Below are 15,173 nucleotides of genomic sequence, written 5' to 3'. Positions count from 1 at the left end.
TTTGAACTCTTATCAGATTATGAATACTCAGACCTTGGAAAAGGCTAAAAATGTACAAAAGTTTCTGTGGACACCACATCCCAAAGACGTCAAGTCTTGTCATGAGTACCTTCAATGATCTACTCAAAGCCTATCACAAAATGAAAACCTTACGCGAATGTTCAGTAGAATGAATCAGCCCTGTCTGATTCATGATGGTAAATGCATCAGTCCTGTGTGATTCATGATGTTAAATGCATCAATCTTGTCTGATTCATGATATTAAATGCATCAGTCTTGTCTGATTTATGATGTTAAATGCATCAGTCCTCTCTGATTCATGACGTTAAATGCATCAGTCCTGTTTGAATTATGATGCTAAATGCATCAGTCCTGTCTGATTCATGACGTTAAATGCTTCAGTTCTGTGTGATTCATGATGTTAAATGCATCAGTCCTGTCTGATTCATGACGTTAAATGCATCAGTCCTGTTTGAATTATGATGTTAAATGCTTCACTCCTGTCTGATTCATGATGTTAAATGCATCAGTCATGTCTTGTTCATGACGTTAAATGCATCAGTCCTGTTTGAATCATGATGCAAAATGCATCAGTCCTGTCTGATTCATGATGTTAAATGCATCAGTCTTGTCTATTCATGACATTAAATGCTTCAATCCTGTCTGATTCATGATGTTAAATGCATCAGTCATGTCTGAATCATGATGTTAAATGCATCAGTCCTATCTATTCATGACGTTAAATGCATCAGTCCTGTTTGAATCATGATACAAAATGCATCAGTCCTGTTTGAATCATGATGTTAAATGCATCAGTCCTGTCTGATTTATGGTACTCCAATATTTCATCTTGAAGATCTTATTTATAATTGTAACTCATTACATAAGTAGTAATCCTCACTGAAATTATCCTCTTACATAAACACTGTGTTAAAAACTATACATTCTTATAGCAGCTTTCCACATGTACTGTGGTGGTCATATTCCTTTTTAATCACTTGACATTTTGTTGAAATACAAAGTTAAACGTGGAATCGTATTGAAATTAACACAGAAGTACTATAATAACTGAGTTTAAATGTCTATACTTAGAGCAATTCATTAAATCCACTTATAACAAAATATAAAATAATTTTCTGAGCTATATAAACCAATTTTTAACAGTTTCTTATAACATTCTACATTAAGAGAAACTAGATGTGTCTTTTATTATTTGAGTGGGTTGGAAAAAAAGAAACAAAACATAATTCGAATGTTGTTTTATCACAGATGCTTGTAACAATTTAACACAATTTTAAACCACCAACCAACAATTCACCACTCAAGTTGGGTTTCGATGTACAAAAAATATGAAGGTTAAATATGTTAAGGCCAGGCATGATCAGCTGGTTAAGGCATTCGACCCGTAATCTGAGGGTCGCAGGTTCGAACCCCTCTCACATCAAACATGCCATTTCAGTCGTGGGTGTGTTATAATGTGACGGTCAATCCCACTATTCGTTGGTATAAGAGTAGCCCAAGAGTTGGCGGTGGGTTCTGATGACTAGCTGCCTTCCCTCTAGTCTTACACTGCTAAATTAGGGACGGCTAGCACAGATAGCCCTCGAGTAGCTTTGTGCGAAATTCAAAAAACTAAACAAACGTTCAAGTATTCCCCGGTTCCTAGCGTCATCTGGTGAGCAAAATCAATACTTATTTAATTTGAAAAGTTTGAGCTAATAGAATTTATTGCAAGTAACATTTTCTGTAAATTATATGCAGCTATTTAGATCTATAAACTACTAAAATAGTTTTCACTGTTTCAAAGTTTATATTTGTTTCATTAATTCACCTTAGTCGTTGTTTTGCATACCACTAGAGGGCATCACGCAATTTACGGGATTTTTAACGCACATAAACCATGGAAATTCATTTTGTTCAAATTTAATTTATAAAAAAAAAAAAAAAGAACAGAAAATACAATGCTCACAAAAGCCAACATTATTCAACTTCGAATAATATTCCTCTTAGTGAAACAGTAGCATAACACTGATCTTTAATGATAATAAAAATAAACATACAAAGGAATAAACCACCGGAAAAGGTGGTTTCTCATTTTACGAAAAATTTTATCAATATTAAAAATATTTAAACAAATGAATAATTTAAATATGTTGCACTTCTAGATGCAATATGTGTATATATTTATAAAGTAAATTATTCTACACTCTCAAGACAACAAAAAGCTGCCATTTCTCTCTCTCGAAGTATTATGAAATATATTCTAATATCTCAAGACTACAAAAAACTGTCGTATTTTATCTGGAGGTATTATTAAGTTCATTCTACAATCTCAAGACAACAGAACGCTTTCATTTTTCTACCTGGAAGGATTATAAGTTTACTAAAATGAAAATAAAAACAGTTTCCGTAACCAATTTTTCATTGATAATTACCAGTCAATTAATGTTTATATTTTATTAACATTTTAATGGAGATTGAAGGTGTCATTTTGGTTGACCAGACTTTACTTTGTTTTCCTTATATCATTTTGTTTGCTTGAACCAACTAAGTTGAGGAAAACTGGTGTTTAATGAAAACTCTCGTCGGTTGAGCCTGTGTAAGGGAGTGCAACTGAAATGTTCGTAATGCTCCTTTCTTGTAACAAACAATTATTTCACCACAAACTAAAATGATATTTATAATATCTGATCATTTATCTTCCTAATTTCTCAACATTTTTCGTTTTATATACTAATTTTCTTTCATTTTTCGTAAACATTCTGCATAATGTTGAGGGCTTGTACGTCCTATTCAACTGACAAGGCATAATTATAATTTATTATACATGTCTCAAGACGCTACTATTAGGTTTATTATATTAGTAAACATGCCTTTTTTATATAGCCTCTCAGGGAACTTCAAGAATTATAATAGACTTACCCTCTTGCTTCACAATACCGTTGTGTGTCAGTCAGTCAATAGACACTTAAATAATGTCACATAAGGAAAGCTTAACGTTGCAATTTATACTGTCATGGCGCTAGTAAACCATGCTTGTGCCTTGAATCACGAAAAGAATTCTGCATTGTTTTGGGTTTTATTTACTCTTGAAACAGAACATTTTAGAGGAACATGGACAATTACATCTAGTAATAATAGTATTCTAACCACTTTATTTGCCGCACTATTTAGTAACGAGACGTCTCGTCCAATCCAGAGCTCGTAACCTTATCGTGGAAATATTTGTTTAAAAGAATCACAAAGCAGATAAAAAGGTTTTTTAACTGATGTCTTGTTTTTATCTCTTGCATTTTAGTTTTTCGTTTTTTTTTACACCGTCCATTACGCTTTAAGTAATTCCATAAACGGTTATATTTAATATAACTTCAGTGTTAATGGTTATAACGCTCTGGTACTTGTTTTAACGTATCAAATTAAATAACGTAATATTTTCCTTCTATGTTTTATCCACAAACGCTAAGCCTTAGCATCCTTTCCCTTTCAGTTCTTAATACAAATATCCAAAGGTACAATATTTACATCTTATTTAACTGAGAAATTCAAGGCAACAAAATTCTTTCCTTTTAACACCCAGCTGACACATGCTAACCAAAAACACCACTAAACATTTTACTTTGGAGTTTCGCGATAAAAGCAAATCCGCATTGTTGCTCTATAAGATGGTTTAGGCCTGGCATGGCCAGGTGTTTAGCCCCCTTGACTCGTACTCTGAGGGTCGCAGGTTCGAATCCCCATCACAAAATTCATGCTCGCCCTTTCAACCGTGTGAGCATTATAATGTGACGGTCAATCCCACTATTCGTTAGTAAAATAGTAACACAAGAGTTGGTGGTTAGTGATGACTAGCTGCTTCCCTCTCGTATTTTCACTGTTAAGTTAGGGACGGCTAGCGCAGACAGCCCTTGGGTAATTATTTTAATATTCAAACTTAAAGTCAACATTCGACGTTTCATAAAGAAACGTAAAGTTTCAAACGACTTACTATTCAACAAGATTTGACATTTACAAGTTTAATATTGTTAACATCTTACGCATAAAAACAAAATATTTCTTTGCGCTAGTACGGCGGTATGTATACGGATTTACGAGGCTAAAATCAGGGGTTCGATTCCCCTCAGTGGGCTCAGCAGATAGCCCGATGTGGCTTTGCTATAAGAAAAAACACACGCACTAATTGGTAACATATTGTCCCGAGTATCTTCTAAATTACCGTATTTATTAATGTATACAGCGATGTAGTGTTAAGATATAACATTTTAAGCTAGCACTGTTCACTCTGCACTTTGTGACCGTCGGTGCGCTGTAACAATGACGACCAATCAGACTTTACCATCATACAAGACAGCCTTTTATGTAGCTTCGCTAGAAACTTTCAAATAGAGTTGATATTAAAATAATAAGTAAACAGCACATATCGTTAAAATCAATACACAATTAAAACCGTTTTTAAAGGTTGACTCTATATGTTTCAACGGTTACCACGTCGTCTTAAGAAGCGAACTTGCAAGAAGTTAAATGTAACATTTATTTCTTCTTAGCTAGATCACATGACCTGTGTGTTAAGTTTACATTTCTGCACAAATCGTAAAGGAAATCTCTCCACATTCTTACACAGATAGTTGCTGGATCTTCGTCTCTATGTAACGCCCATCTGTGGCACGTACGCCTATGGGCTTACAACGCTAGAAACCAGGTTTGATATCCGTGGTTGGTCCTGTTTGTTCAGAATTAAGTATAAAGTTATACAATGGGTTATCTGTGTTTTGCCTACCACGGTTATCGAAACCCAGTTTTGAGCGGTGTGAGTCTGCACACATACAGTTGTGCCAGTAGGGAGCTCTGTGGTACATTGTTCAAAAACATAAGACATCTGATACGAATTTTTGATAATAAATGTTCCGACCTTTATTGTGTTTGTTGTGTCTGATGAGCTCTGGATTATGAAAAAAGCGCCGTCGGCTATGGATATGGCGAACATAGAGTGGTTGTAATACTAATATTATTGAATATTTTTAGCTAACTGAATAAATAACCTAATGTTTAAAAATGTAATGTGCCTAATGCTGATACTGGATGACAAGTATGGTTTAAAATCATGAGTACAAACCTTTGTTTGTCAAACACTGATTAATATTCCGTTTATTGTGTTTAAAACAGTTCTTTCATCAGTGATTAACTTTTTCTTTATTGTGGTGGGTCGGGAAACGTCGTAAGCTTCCCGGGGAGGAAAGTTGCAGGTATAATAAAACATTTTGACACCCGGAGGAGAAGATGTTGCAGCTGTAATTAATAATAATAAAACATTTTGACACCCGGTGGAGAAGATGTTGCAGCTGTAATTAATAATAATAAAACATTTTGACACCCGGTGGAGAAGATTTTGCAGCTGTAATTAATAATAATAAAACATTTTGACACCCGGAGGAGAAGATGTTGCAGCTGTAATTAATAATAATAAAACATTTTGACACCCGGTGGAGAAGATGTTGCAGCTGTAATTAATAATAATAAAACATTTTGACACCCGGTGGAGAAGATGTTGCAGCTGTAATTAATAATAATAAAACATTTTGACACCGGTGGAGAAGATGTTGCAGCTGTAATTAATAATAATAAAACATTTTGACACCCGGTGGAGAAGATTTTGCAGCTGTAATTAATAATAATAAAACATTTTGACACCCGGAGGAGAAGATGTTGCAGCTGTAATTAATAATAATAAAACATTTTGACACCCGGTGGAGAAGATGTTGCAGCTGTAATTAATAATAATAAAACATGTTGACACCCGGTGGAGAAGATGTTGCAGCTGTAATTAATAATAATAAAACATTTTGACACCCGGTGGAGAAGATGTTGCAGCTGTAATAAAACATTTTGACACCCGGTGGAGAAGATGTTGCAGCTGTAATTAATAATAATAAAACATTTTGACACCCGATGGAGAAGATGTTGCAGCTGTAATTAATAATAATAAAACATTTTGACACCCGGTGGAGAAGATGTTGCAGCTGTAATTAATAATAATAAAACATTTTGACACCCGGTGGAGAAGATGTTGCAGCTGTAATTAATAATAATAAAACATTTTGACACCCGGTGGAGAAGATTTTGCAGCTGTAATTAATAATAATAAAACATTTTGACACCCGGAGGAGAAGATGTTGCAGCTGTAATTAATAATAATAAAACATTTTGACACCCGGTGGAGAAGATGTTGCAGCTGTAATTAATAATAATAAAACATTTTGACACCCGGTGGAGAAGATGTTGCAGCTGTAATTAATAATAATAAAACATTTTGACACCCGGTGGAGAAGATGTTGCAGCTGTAATAAAACATTTTGACACCCGGTGGAGAAGATGTTGCAGCTGTAATAAAACATTTTGACACCCGGTGGAGAAGATGTTGCAGCTGTAATTAATAATAATAAAACATTATAAATTTGTACTATGAGAGTTGAAATAGTTAAATATCTGATTATTATAATAAATAAACTTAGCATTCCGAAAATTGTTTAATATCGAAGTCTTAGTTCATGTTTCCTTTTCACTTTGGTCAACGTGTTATAACTCCAGTCATCATCAGTAACGAACTCAACACGTTACCTTTACCGCGCACACACTACCGAACAACTGGCAACCGAAAAACTTTACCATTAGTAAAACCTCAGGAGAAATACCAGATGTAAGCAACGTATTATTTTTTTTTCTGGAAGCCCCACTGTTCTTTGTCACGTAATAATAACTCTAAATTTGTAAGTTTAATCTAAATCAGGTCCGTAGTTTTTATAAAAGTAAATCGATTATTTAGCAGAGGACGCTACCATAGCTACATGATGCGGCTATTGTCTACCTCTGTATTCAGTTGTTCAGAAGGTCCTTGTTCGTTATTACATGAGATCGTGCTAAAGTCTTACGTGACCTAAGACAGCTGCGTTCTCGTTTTATATGACTTACTACGCGACTCATATTTAAAAGATATATTTAGATTTTTGACTAAGACATCAATGGTAGTAACAAAACAGTATAATATCAACAGTATGGGTGTAACACAAAGTTTGCAGGAGTTAACTCTGACCTTTTGTTAATAGTTTATTCAAGCCAGTAGTGTTAGAATAAACTCACACTTCATCCTCTACGAGGAATCGAACGCAGTGATGTCGAGAAAACCCACTCGTAGAGAAATATATATTCAAAAACGGCTCGTTTGGGTTGAGAAAATATTTTACATGTGGTCAGCTTCCGGTCAGTTACCTCTTTCTTTGTGAACCTGACGATGACCGAAGAAGGTCGAAACGTTGTTCGCTCTTCTACGTAAAATATTTTCTCAACCCAAACGAGCCGTTTTTGCATATATAATCGAACGCAGTGTTTTACCGTTGTAAAAACGTAAGCTTACCGCTGACCCACTGGCGGAGAGTTTAGTTCAACTTTTAAAACATTATTCCAACACCTGATCTAATAAGTAAACCTTGTAATTATACTTCATCTTCTTACGACGATTTTTCCTCATATATTAACCAACTTTTGTAAATATGTTAAACCATCATCAAAAATGGTTTATTATAATATTCCATCAAACACGTCGCGCAGCAAAATATTACGTAAAGGAAATGAAACTGTTTGTTTGTTTGTTTTTTTGGAATTTCGCACAAAGCTACTCGAGGGCCATCTGTGCTAGCCGTCCCTAATTTAGCAGTGTAAGACTAGAGGGAAGGCAGCTAGTCATCACCACCCACCGCCAACTCTTGGGCTACTCTTTTACCAACGAATAGTGGGATTGACCGTCACATTATAACGCCCCCACGGCTGGGAGGGCGAGCATGTTTGTCGCGACTCGGGCGCGAACCCGCGACCCTCAGATTACGAAGCGCACGCCTTAACGCGCTAGGCCATGCCAGGCCCGAAATGAAACTGAAACACCTAAAAAATACACTTTTTCCTAAAGCATCGAGTGTTTGTTTTATTTCCTCTATCTAGTATGAGAACCTTTCAAATATTTGTAACAACTGAAATGCAGGATTATTTACTCACCCAGGTCTAGGCATGGACAGGTGAGTTAAGGCGTTCGACTCGTAAACTTAGGGTCGTAGGTTCGAATCCCCGTTCCACTAAACATGCTCGCCCTTTCAGCCGCAGGGGCATTATAATGTGACGGTCAATCCCACTATTTGTTGGTAAAAAGAGTAGCCCAAGAGTTGGCAGTGGGTGGTGATGACTAGCTGCTTTCCCTCTCGTCTTACACTGCTAAATTAGGGACGGCTAGCGCAGATAGCCCTTGTGCAGCTTTGCGCAAAATTCGAAACAAACAAACCAGGTAAATTTATTCTGCATTATTTTACTTAAAGTGTTATTGTATTATTAAAATTTTAAAGTAACAACAGAGCTTGTGCGAACGTACCTCCTGTAATTAAGCCTAATAAAAACCTGTACAAGGTTTCCAGAATCTGAATGGTAATTCCTCTTTCTGCTGGGCTCTGAAAACGTGAAATTAAAAAACAAAACAGGAATTCTGTAATAAAAAGCTATGATGGTTTTTCGACCGTAAGTTTCTTTACGTACCTGTAATCACCATTTTAACTCTATTGTCTCTTGATAACGAACGTAAATTATTGTCTTACGATTTAATATTTGAAAGGGGATTGTTATATGATGATACAAACGGCTTGCTACGCTCCGACGTTCGTGACACATTAAGCCTTTCACGTCTTAATCGCATTACATCACAGACGTTGATCTGACAGAGCTTTAGTTAGCGAAGTACTGGTTGCTTTAGTCTCAAAATCCAAGCGGCTCTGGCATAGTCTGGTGCTTAGGGTACTCAAGTCGCAACTGTGAGATCGAAACCTGTCAAGAAACATACTCGCCATTTCAGCCATGGAGGCGTTTGAATTAAGCAATTAATCCTACTTATCGTTTGTAAAATGTAGTCCAAGAGTTGGGGGTGGGGGTGAATAGCTGTCTTACCTCTAGTCTATCATTTTAGTATTAGAAACGAAAATCCCTCGTTTAACTTTGCGAGAAACATGTAAACAATAACAAATCGCAGCAGATTTTAAAACAAATTTTCTAGAAAAAATCTAAGTTTTTTGCCCTGAATTAATTCGTCGTTGAAATATCCTAATTACAGTCTGGAAATGTGAATAATGTATAACAGATTAACAGTGATAACAAAACTTATCATGACATGTCAAATTAAAATAGTTTTATAGTGTTTTGTGCTTTAGAGCGTTTATACACCGTTTGTGTTCGTATGATGTTTGTTTGTTTTGTTTCTTGAATTTCGCGCAAAGCTACACGAGGGCTATCTGCGCTAGCCGTCCCTAATTTAGCAGTGTAAGACTAGAAGGAAGGAAACTAGTCATCACCACCCACCGCTAGCTCTTGGGCTACTCTCTTACCAACGAATAGTGAGATTGACCGTCACATTATAACGCCTCCATGTCTGAAAGGGCGAGCATGTTTGGTGCGATGGGGATTCGAACCCGCGACCCTCAGATAACGAGTGGAACGCCTTAACCCACCTGGCCATACCGGGCCTGTTCGTACCAGCCTTGTTTAAAACACATGGCTCGTAACCAATTCTCCTTTAAAATGACAGAGTTCAAACAATACAAGGATTATGAGGATTTTCCCCAGTAGAGACAGTGGTAAATCTTCGGATTTACAACACTAAAATCTGGGGTTCGATTCCCCTCGGTGGACATAACAGATAGGCTGATGTGGCTTTGCTATAAGGAAATACACACACACACATTATGAGGATTATTAAAAAGACAAAACATTTACTGGACATGAATTAAGAAAGGAAATCAAACACGGATCATCGCGTGAAGAGAGGAAGTCAGGTTACGGTTTTATAAGGTCAGGCCAGGTTGAGTTATTGGTACTAATATAAAGCACAATTTTGATATTATTAGAGGTCAGCTTATTTGATTAAACAGGCCACCAAACGTTGTTACAGTATTAAGAGATTTTACGGCTGCTCATTGGATACAGATCCCTGACGTAGATCGATAATGTCTGGGTATAGCCAGGATTCAAGGACCTTGCCTTTACTTTGCGTTCAAAGAACCGTTGCCACAGCAACAAATCTATGGTTTTTCTTCGTGATCGCCAATCCTAGAAGCCGTTGTCATAGTGACAAATGTGTTATTTTCTTTCGTAGATCTGTAGAGACTTGTGCAAAGATTACACCTTCAGATACCTCAGTTTTTAATTTGAAAATGGTTTATAAATAGATGAACGTTAAATATCTCAGTACATAAGAACCGACCTTTAACAATAAGTCTCTGCCGCTGTGTTAAAACTGTAATAGTATAAACCAAACCCTCACAGCCACTAGAGTAACTGCTATCTTCTGAAATAAGCAACTTTCATGTCTGTCCCTTGGTTGTGTAAAATATGGCACAGAGGAATTTCGGGTATTGGGGATATCCCTAAAATACCATCGCAACTTTTACTAGGTTTCTCCAAGATGGTGGTATTCGTGTAACACGTTGAACGGACAACTAAAATCTACGTCATGACAGTTCACTACATTTTCCTGTCTCTAGGTGTTATCTACCACGTGACAGTAACGTCTTCTCTTCCTGATGTTATTAAAATCGGTAAGTAGGTATCCTTCATTAGAAATCAGAGTTTACAACAGCCACGTGACTAAAATAATCGCGAAACTAAACTACATCAAGATGAATCTTTGTACCACAGAACTATATATCGATAACAATGTATTTCAGCCAGATATGCCCGATAATCCCCGCCTCAGGGCTTTGGGCGTCGCAAACCCAAATTTTTTTAAATAATATATAAGAAATGATTGATGTTTTTTGGACTAGTATGTCATAATACATAAGTAAGATTGTATTTGCACCTTCTAAATACATTGAATCCCCCCACTACAAACCAAAACAAAATCTTGCTGTGACCTGAAAAAACTCGCGATCCAATTTTGAGAAAAATTGGTCCATAATAAAATAAAACAAACAGTAAGATGAAACATTTTACTTTCAAACAATATGTTTAGAATAAAGCAACACAAAACAAATATTGAGATGAGATTTCTCACCGTAGAACAATGTGCCTAGATTGATTAAAAACACTAAGATGAGGTTTTTACAATCCAACAATTTGTGTAGAATAAAGCAAAACACTAAGATGAGGCTTTTACAATCCAACAATGTGTGTAGAATAAAGCAAAACACTAAGATGAGGCTTTTACAATCCAACAATGTGTGTAGAATAAAGCAAAACACTAAGATGAGGTTTTTACAATCCAACAATGTGTGTAGAATAAAGCAAAACAAACACTAAGATGAGTTTTTACAATCCAACAATGTGTCTAAAATAAAGCAAAACAAACACTAAGATGATGTTTTAACTGTCCAACAATGTGTCTAAAATAAATCAAAACAATCACTAAGATGATGTTTTTACTGTTCAACAATGTGTCTAAAATAAAGCAAAACAAACACTAAGATGATGTATTTACTGTCCAACAATGTGTCTAAAATAAAGCAAAACAAACACTAAGATGATGTTTTACTGTCCAACAATATATCTAAAATAAAATAAATCAAAACAAACACTAAGATGATGTTTTTACTGTCCAACAATGTGTCTAAAATAAATCAAAACAAACACTAAGATGATGTTTTACTGTCCAACAATGTGTCTAAAATAAAGCAAAACAAACACTAAGATGATGTTTTACTGTCCAACAATGTGTCTAAAATAAAGCAAAACAAACACTAAGATGATGTTTTACTGTCCAACAATGTGTCTAAAATAAATCAAAACAAACACTAAGATGATGTTTTTACTGTCCAACAATGTGTCTAAAATAAATCAAAACAAAACAAACTGTCCAACACTAAGATGATGTTTTTACTGTCCAACAATGTGTCTAAAATAAAGCAAAACAACAAAGATGATGTTTTACTGTCCAACAATGTGTCTAAAATAAAGCAAAACAAACACTAAGATGATGTTTTTACTGTCCAACAATGTGTCTAAAATAAATCAAAACAAACACTAAGATGATGTTTTTACTGTCCAACAATGTGTCTAAAATAAAGCAAAACAAACACTAAGATGATGTTTTACTGTCCAACAATGTGTCTAAAATAAAATAAATCAAAACAAACACTAAGATGATGTTTTTACTGTCCAACAATGTGTCTAAAATAAATCAAAACAAACACTAAGATGATGTTTTTACTGTCCAACAATGTGTCTAAAATAAAGCAAAACAAACACTAAGATGATGTTTTACTGTCCAACAATGTGTCTAAAATAAAGCAAAACAAACACTAAGATGATGTTTTTACTGTCCAACAATGTGTCTAAAATAAATCAAAACAAACACTAAGATGATGTTTTTACTGTCCAACAATGTGTCTAAAATAAAGCAAAACAAACACTAAGATGATGTTTTTACTGTCCAACAATGTGTCTAAAATAAAGCAAAACAAACACTAAGATGATGTTTTACTGTCCAACAATGTGTCTAAAATAAATCAAAACAAACACTAAGATGATGTTTTTACTGTCCAACAATGTGTCTAAAATAAAGCAAAACAAACACTAAGATGATGTTTTACTGTCCAACAATGTGTCTAAAATAAAATAAATCAAAACAAACACTAAGATGATGTTTTTACTGTCCAACAATGTGTCTAAAATAAATCAAAACAAACACTAAGATGATGTTTTTACTGTCCAACAATGTGTCTAAAATAAAGCAAAACAAACACTAAGATGATGTTTTTTACTGTCCAACAATGTGTCTAAAATAAATCAAAACAAACAAAGATGATGTTTTACTGTCCAACAATGTGTCTAAAATAAATCAAAACAAACACTAAGATGATGTTTTACTGTCCAACAATGTGTCTAAAATAAATCAAAACAAACACTAAGATGATGTTTTACTGTCCAACAATGTGTCTAAAATAAATCAAAACAAACACTAAGATGATGTTTTACTGTCCAACAATGTGTCTAAAATAAAGCAAAACAAACACTAAGATGATGTTTTTACTGTCCAACAATGTGTCTAAAATAAATCAAAACAAACACTAAGATGATGTTTTACTGTCCAACAATGTGTCTAAAATAAATCAAAACAAACACTAAGATGATGTTTTTACTGTCCAACAATGTGTCTAAAATAAAGCAAAACAAACACTAAGATGATGTTTTTACTGTCCAACAATGTGTCTAAAATAAATCAAAACAAACACTAAGATGATGTTTTACTGTCCAACAATGTGTCTAAAATAAATCAAAACAAACACTAAGATGATGTTTTTACTGTCCAACAATGTGTCTAAAATAAATCAAAACAAACACTAAGATGATGTTTTTACTGTCCAACAATGTGTCTAAAATAAATCAAAACAAACACTAAGATGATGTTTTTACTGTCCAACAATGTGTCTAAAATAAAGCAAAACAAACACTAAGATGATGTTTTTACTGTCCAACAATGTGTCTAAAATAAAGCAAAACAAACACTAAGATGATGTTTTACTGTCCAACAATGTGTCTAAAATAAAATAAAAAAACAAACACTAAGATGATGTTTTTACTGTCCAACAATGTGTCTAAAATAAATCAAAACAAACACTAAGATGATGTTTTTTACTGTCCAACAATGTGTCTAAAATAAATCAAAACAAACACTAAGATGATGTTTTTACTGTCCAACAATGTGTCTAAAATAAATCAAAACAAACACTAAGATGATGTTTTTACTGTCCAACAATGTGTCTAAAATAAATCAAAACAAACACTAAGATGATGTTTTTACTGTCCAACAATGTGTCTAAAATAAAGCAAAACAAACACTAAGATGATGTTTTACTGTCCAAAACAATGTGATGTTTTTACTAAAATAAAATAAATCAAAACAAACACTAAGATGATGTTTTTACTGTCCAACAATGTGTCTAAAATAAATCAAAACAAACACTAAGATGATGTTTTTACTGTCCAACAATGTGTCTAAAATAAATCAAAACAAACACTAAGATGATGTTTTACTGTCCAACAATGTGTCTAAAATAAATCAAAACAAACACTAAGATGATGTTTTTACTGTCCAACAATGTGTCTAAAATAAATCAAAACAAACACTAAGATGATGTTTTTACTGTCCAACAATGTGTCTAAAATAAATCAAAACAAACACTAAGATGATGTTTTTACTGTCCAACAATGTGTCTAAAATAAATCAAAACAAACACTAAGATGATGTTTTTACTGTCCAACAATGTGTCTAAAATAAATCAAAACAAACACTAAGATGATGTTTTTACTGTCCAACAATGTGTCTAAAATAAAATAAACTAAAAACAAACACTAAGATGATGTTTTTACTGTCCAACAATGTGTCTAAAATAAATCAAAACAAACACTAAGATGATGTTTTTACTGTCCAACAATGTGTCTAAAATAAAGCAAAACAAACACTAAGATGATGTTTTACTGTCCAACAATGTGTCTAAAATAAATCAAAACAAACACTAAGATGATGTTTTTACTGTCCAACAATGTGTCTAAAATAAAGCAAAACAAACACTAAGATGATGTTTTTACTGTCCAACAATGTGTCTAAAATAAATCAAAACAAACACTAAGATGATGTTTTTACTGTCCAACAATGTGTCTAAAATAAATCAAAACAAACACTAAGATGATGTTTTACTGTCCAACAATGTGTCTAAAATAAATCAAAACAAACACTAAGATGATGTTTTTACTGTCCAACAATGTGTCTAAAATAAAATAAATCAAAACAAACACTAAGATGATGTTTTTACTGTCCAACAATGTGTCTAAAATAAATCAAAACAAACACTAAGATGATGTTTTTACTGTCCAACAATGTGTCTAAAATAAAGCAAAACAAACACTAAGATGATGTTTTACTGTCCAACAATGTGTCTAAAATAAATCAAAACAAACACTAAGATGATGTTTTTACTGTCCAACAATGTGTCTAAAATAAAGCAAAACAAACACTAAGATGATGTTTTACTGTCCAACAATGTGTCTAAAATAAATCAAAACAAACACTAAGATGATGTTTTTACTGTCCAACAATGTGTCTAAAATAAATCAAAACAAACACTAAGATGATGTTTTACTGTCCAACAATGTGT

The 15,173-nt window shown here is 33.9% G+C and overlaps 1 protein-coding gene across 1 annotated transcript in view; it reads left to right on the top strand.

Moving 5' to 3' along the window:
• Positions 1 to 10,081: 10,081 nt before the first annotated feature.
• LOC143251201 (glutamate receptor ionotropic, kainate 2-like) overlaps positions 10,082 to 15,173 on the top strand; it is a 44,500-nt gene continuing 39,408 nt past the window's right edge. Inside the window, exon 1 of the mRNA XM_076502625.1 lies at positions 10,082 to 10,616. Coding sequence (XP_076358740.1) covers positions 10,532 to 10,616 — 85 coding nt within the window. The 5' untranslated portion in view covers positions 10,082 to 10,531. The remainder of the gene's footprint in view (positions 10,617 to 15,173) is intronic.

Source organism: Tachypleus tridentatus, chromosome 5, assembly GCF_004210375.1.
Source record: "Tachypleus tridentatus isolate NWPU-2018 chromosome 5, ASM421037v1, whole genome shotgun sequence".
NCBI lineage: Eukaryota > Metazoa > Arthropoda > Merostomata > Xiphosura > Limulidae > Tachypleus > Tachypleus tridentatus.
This window is presented reverse-complemented; position numbering and strand designations above follow the sequence as displayed.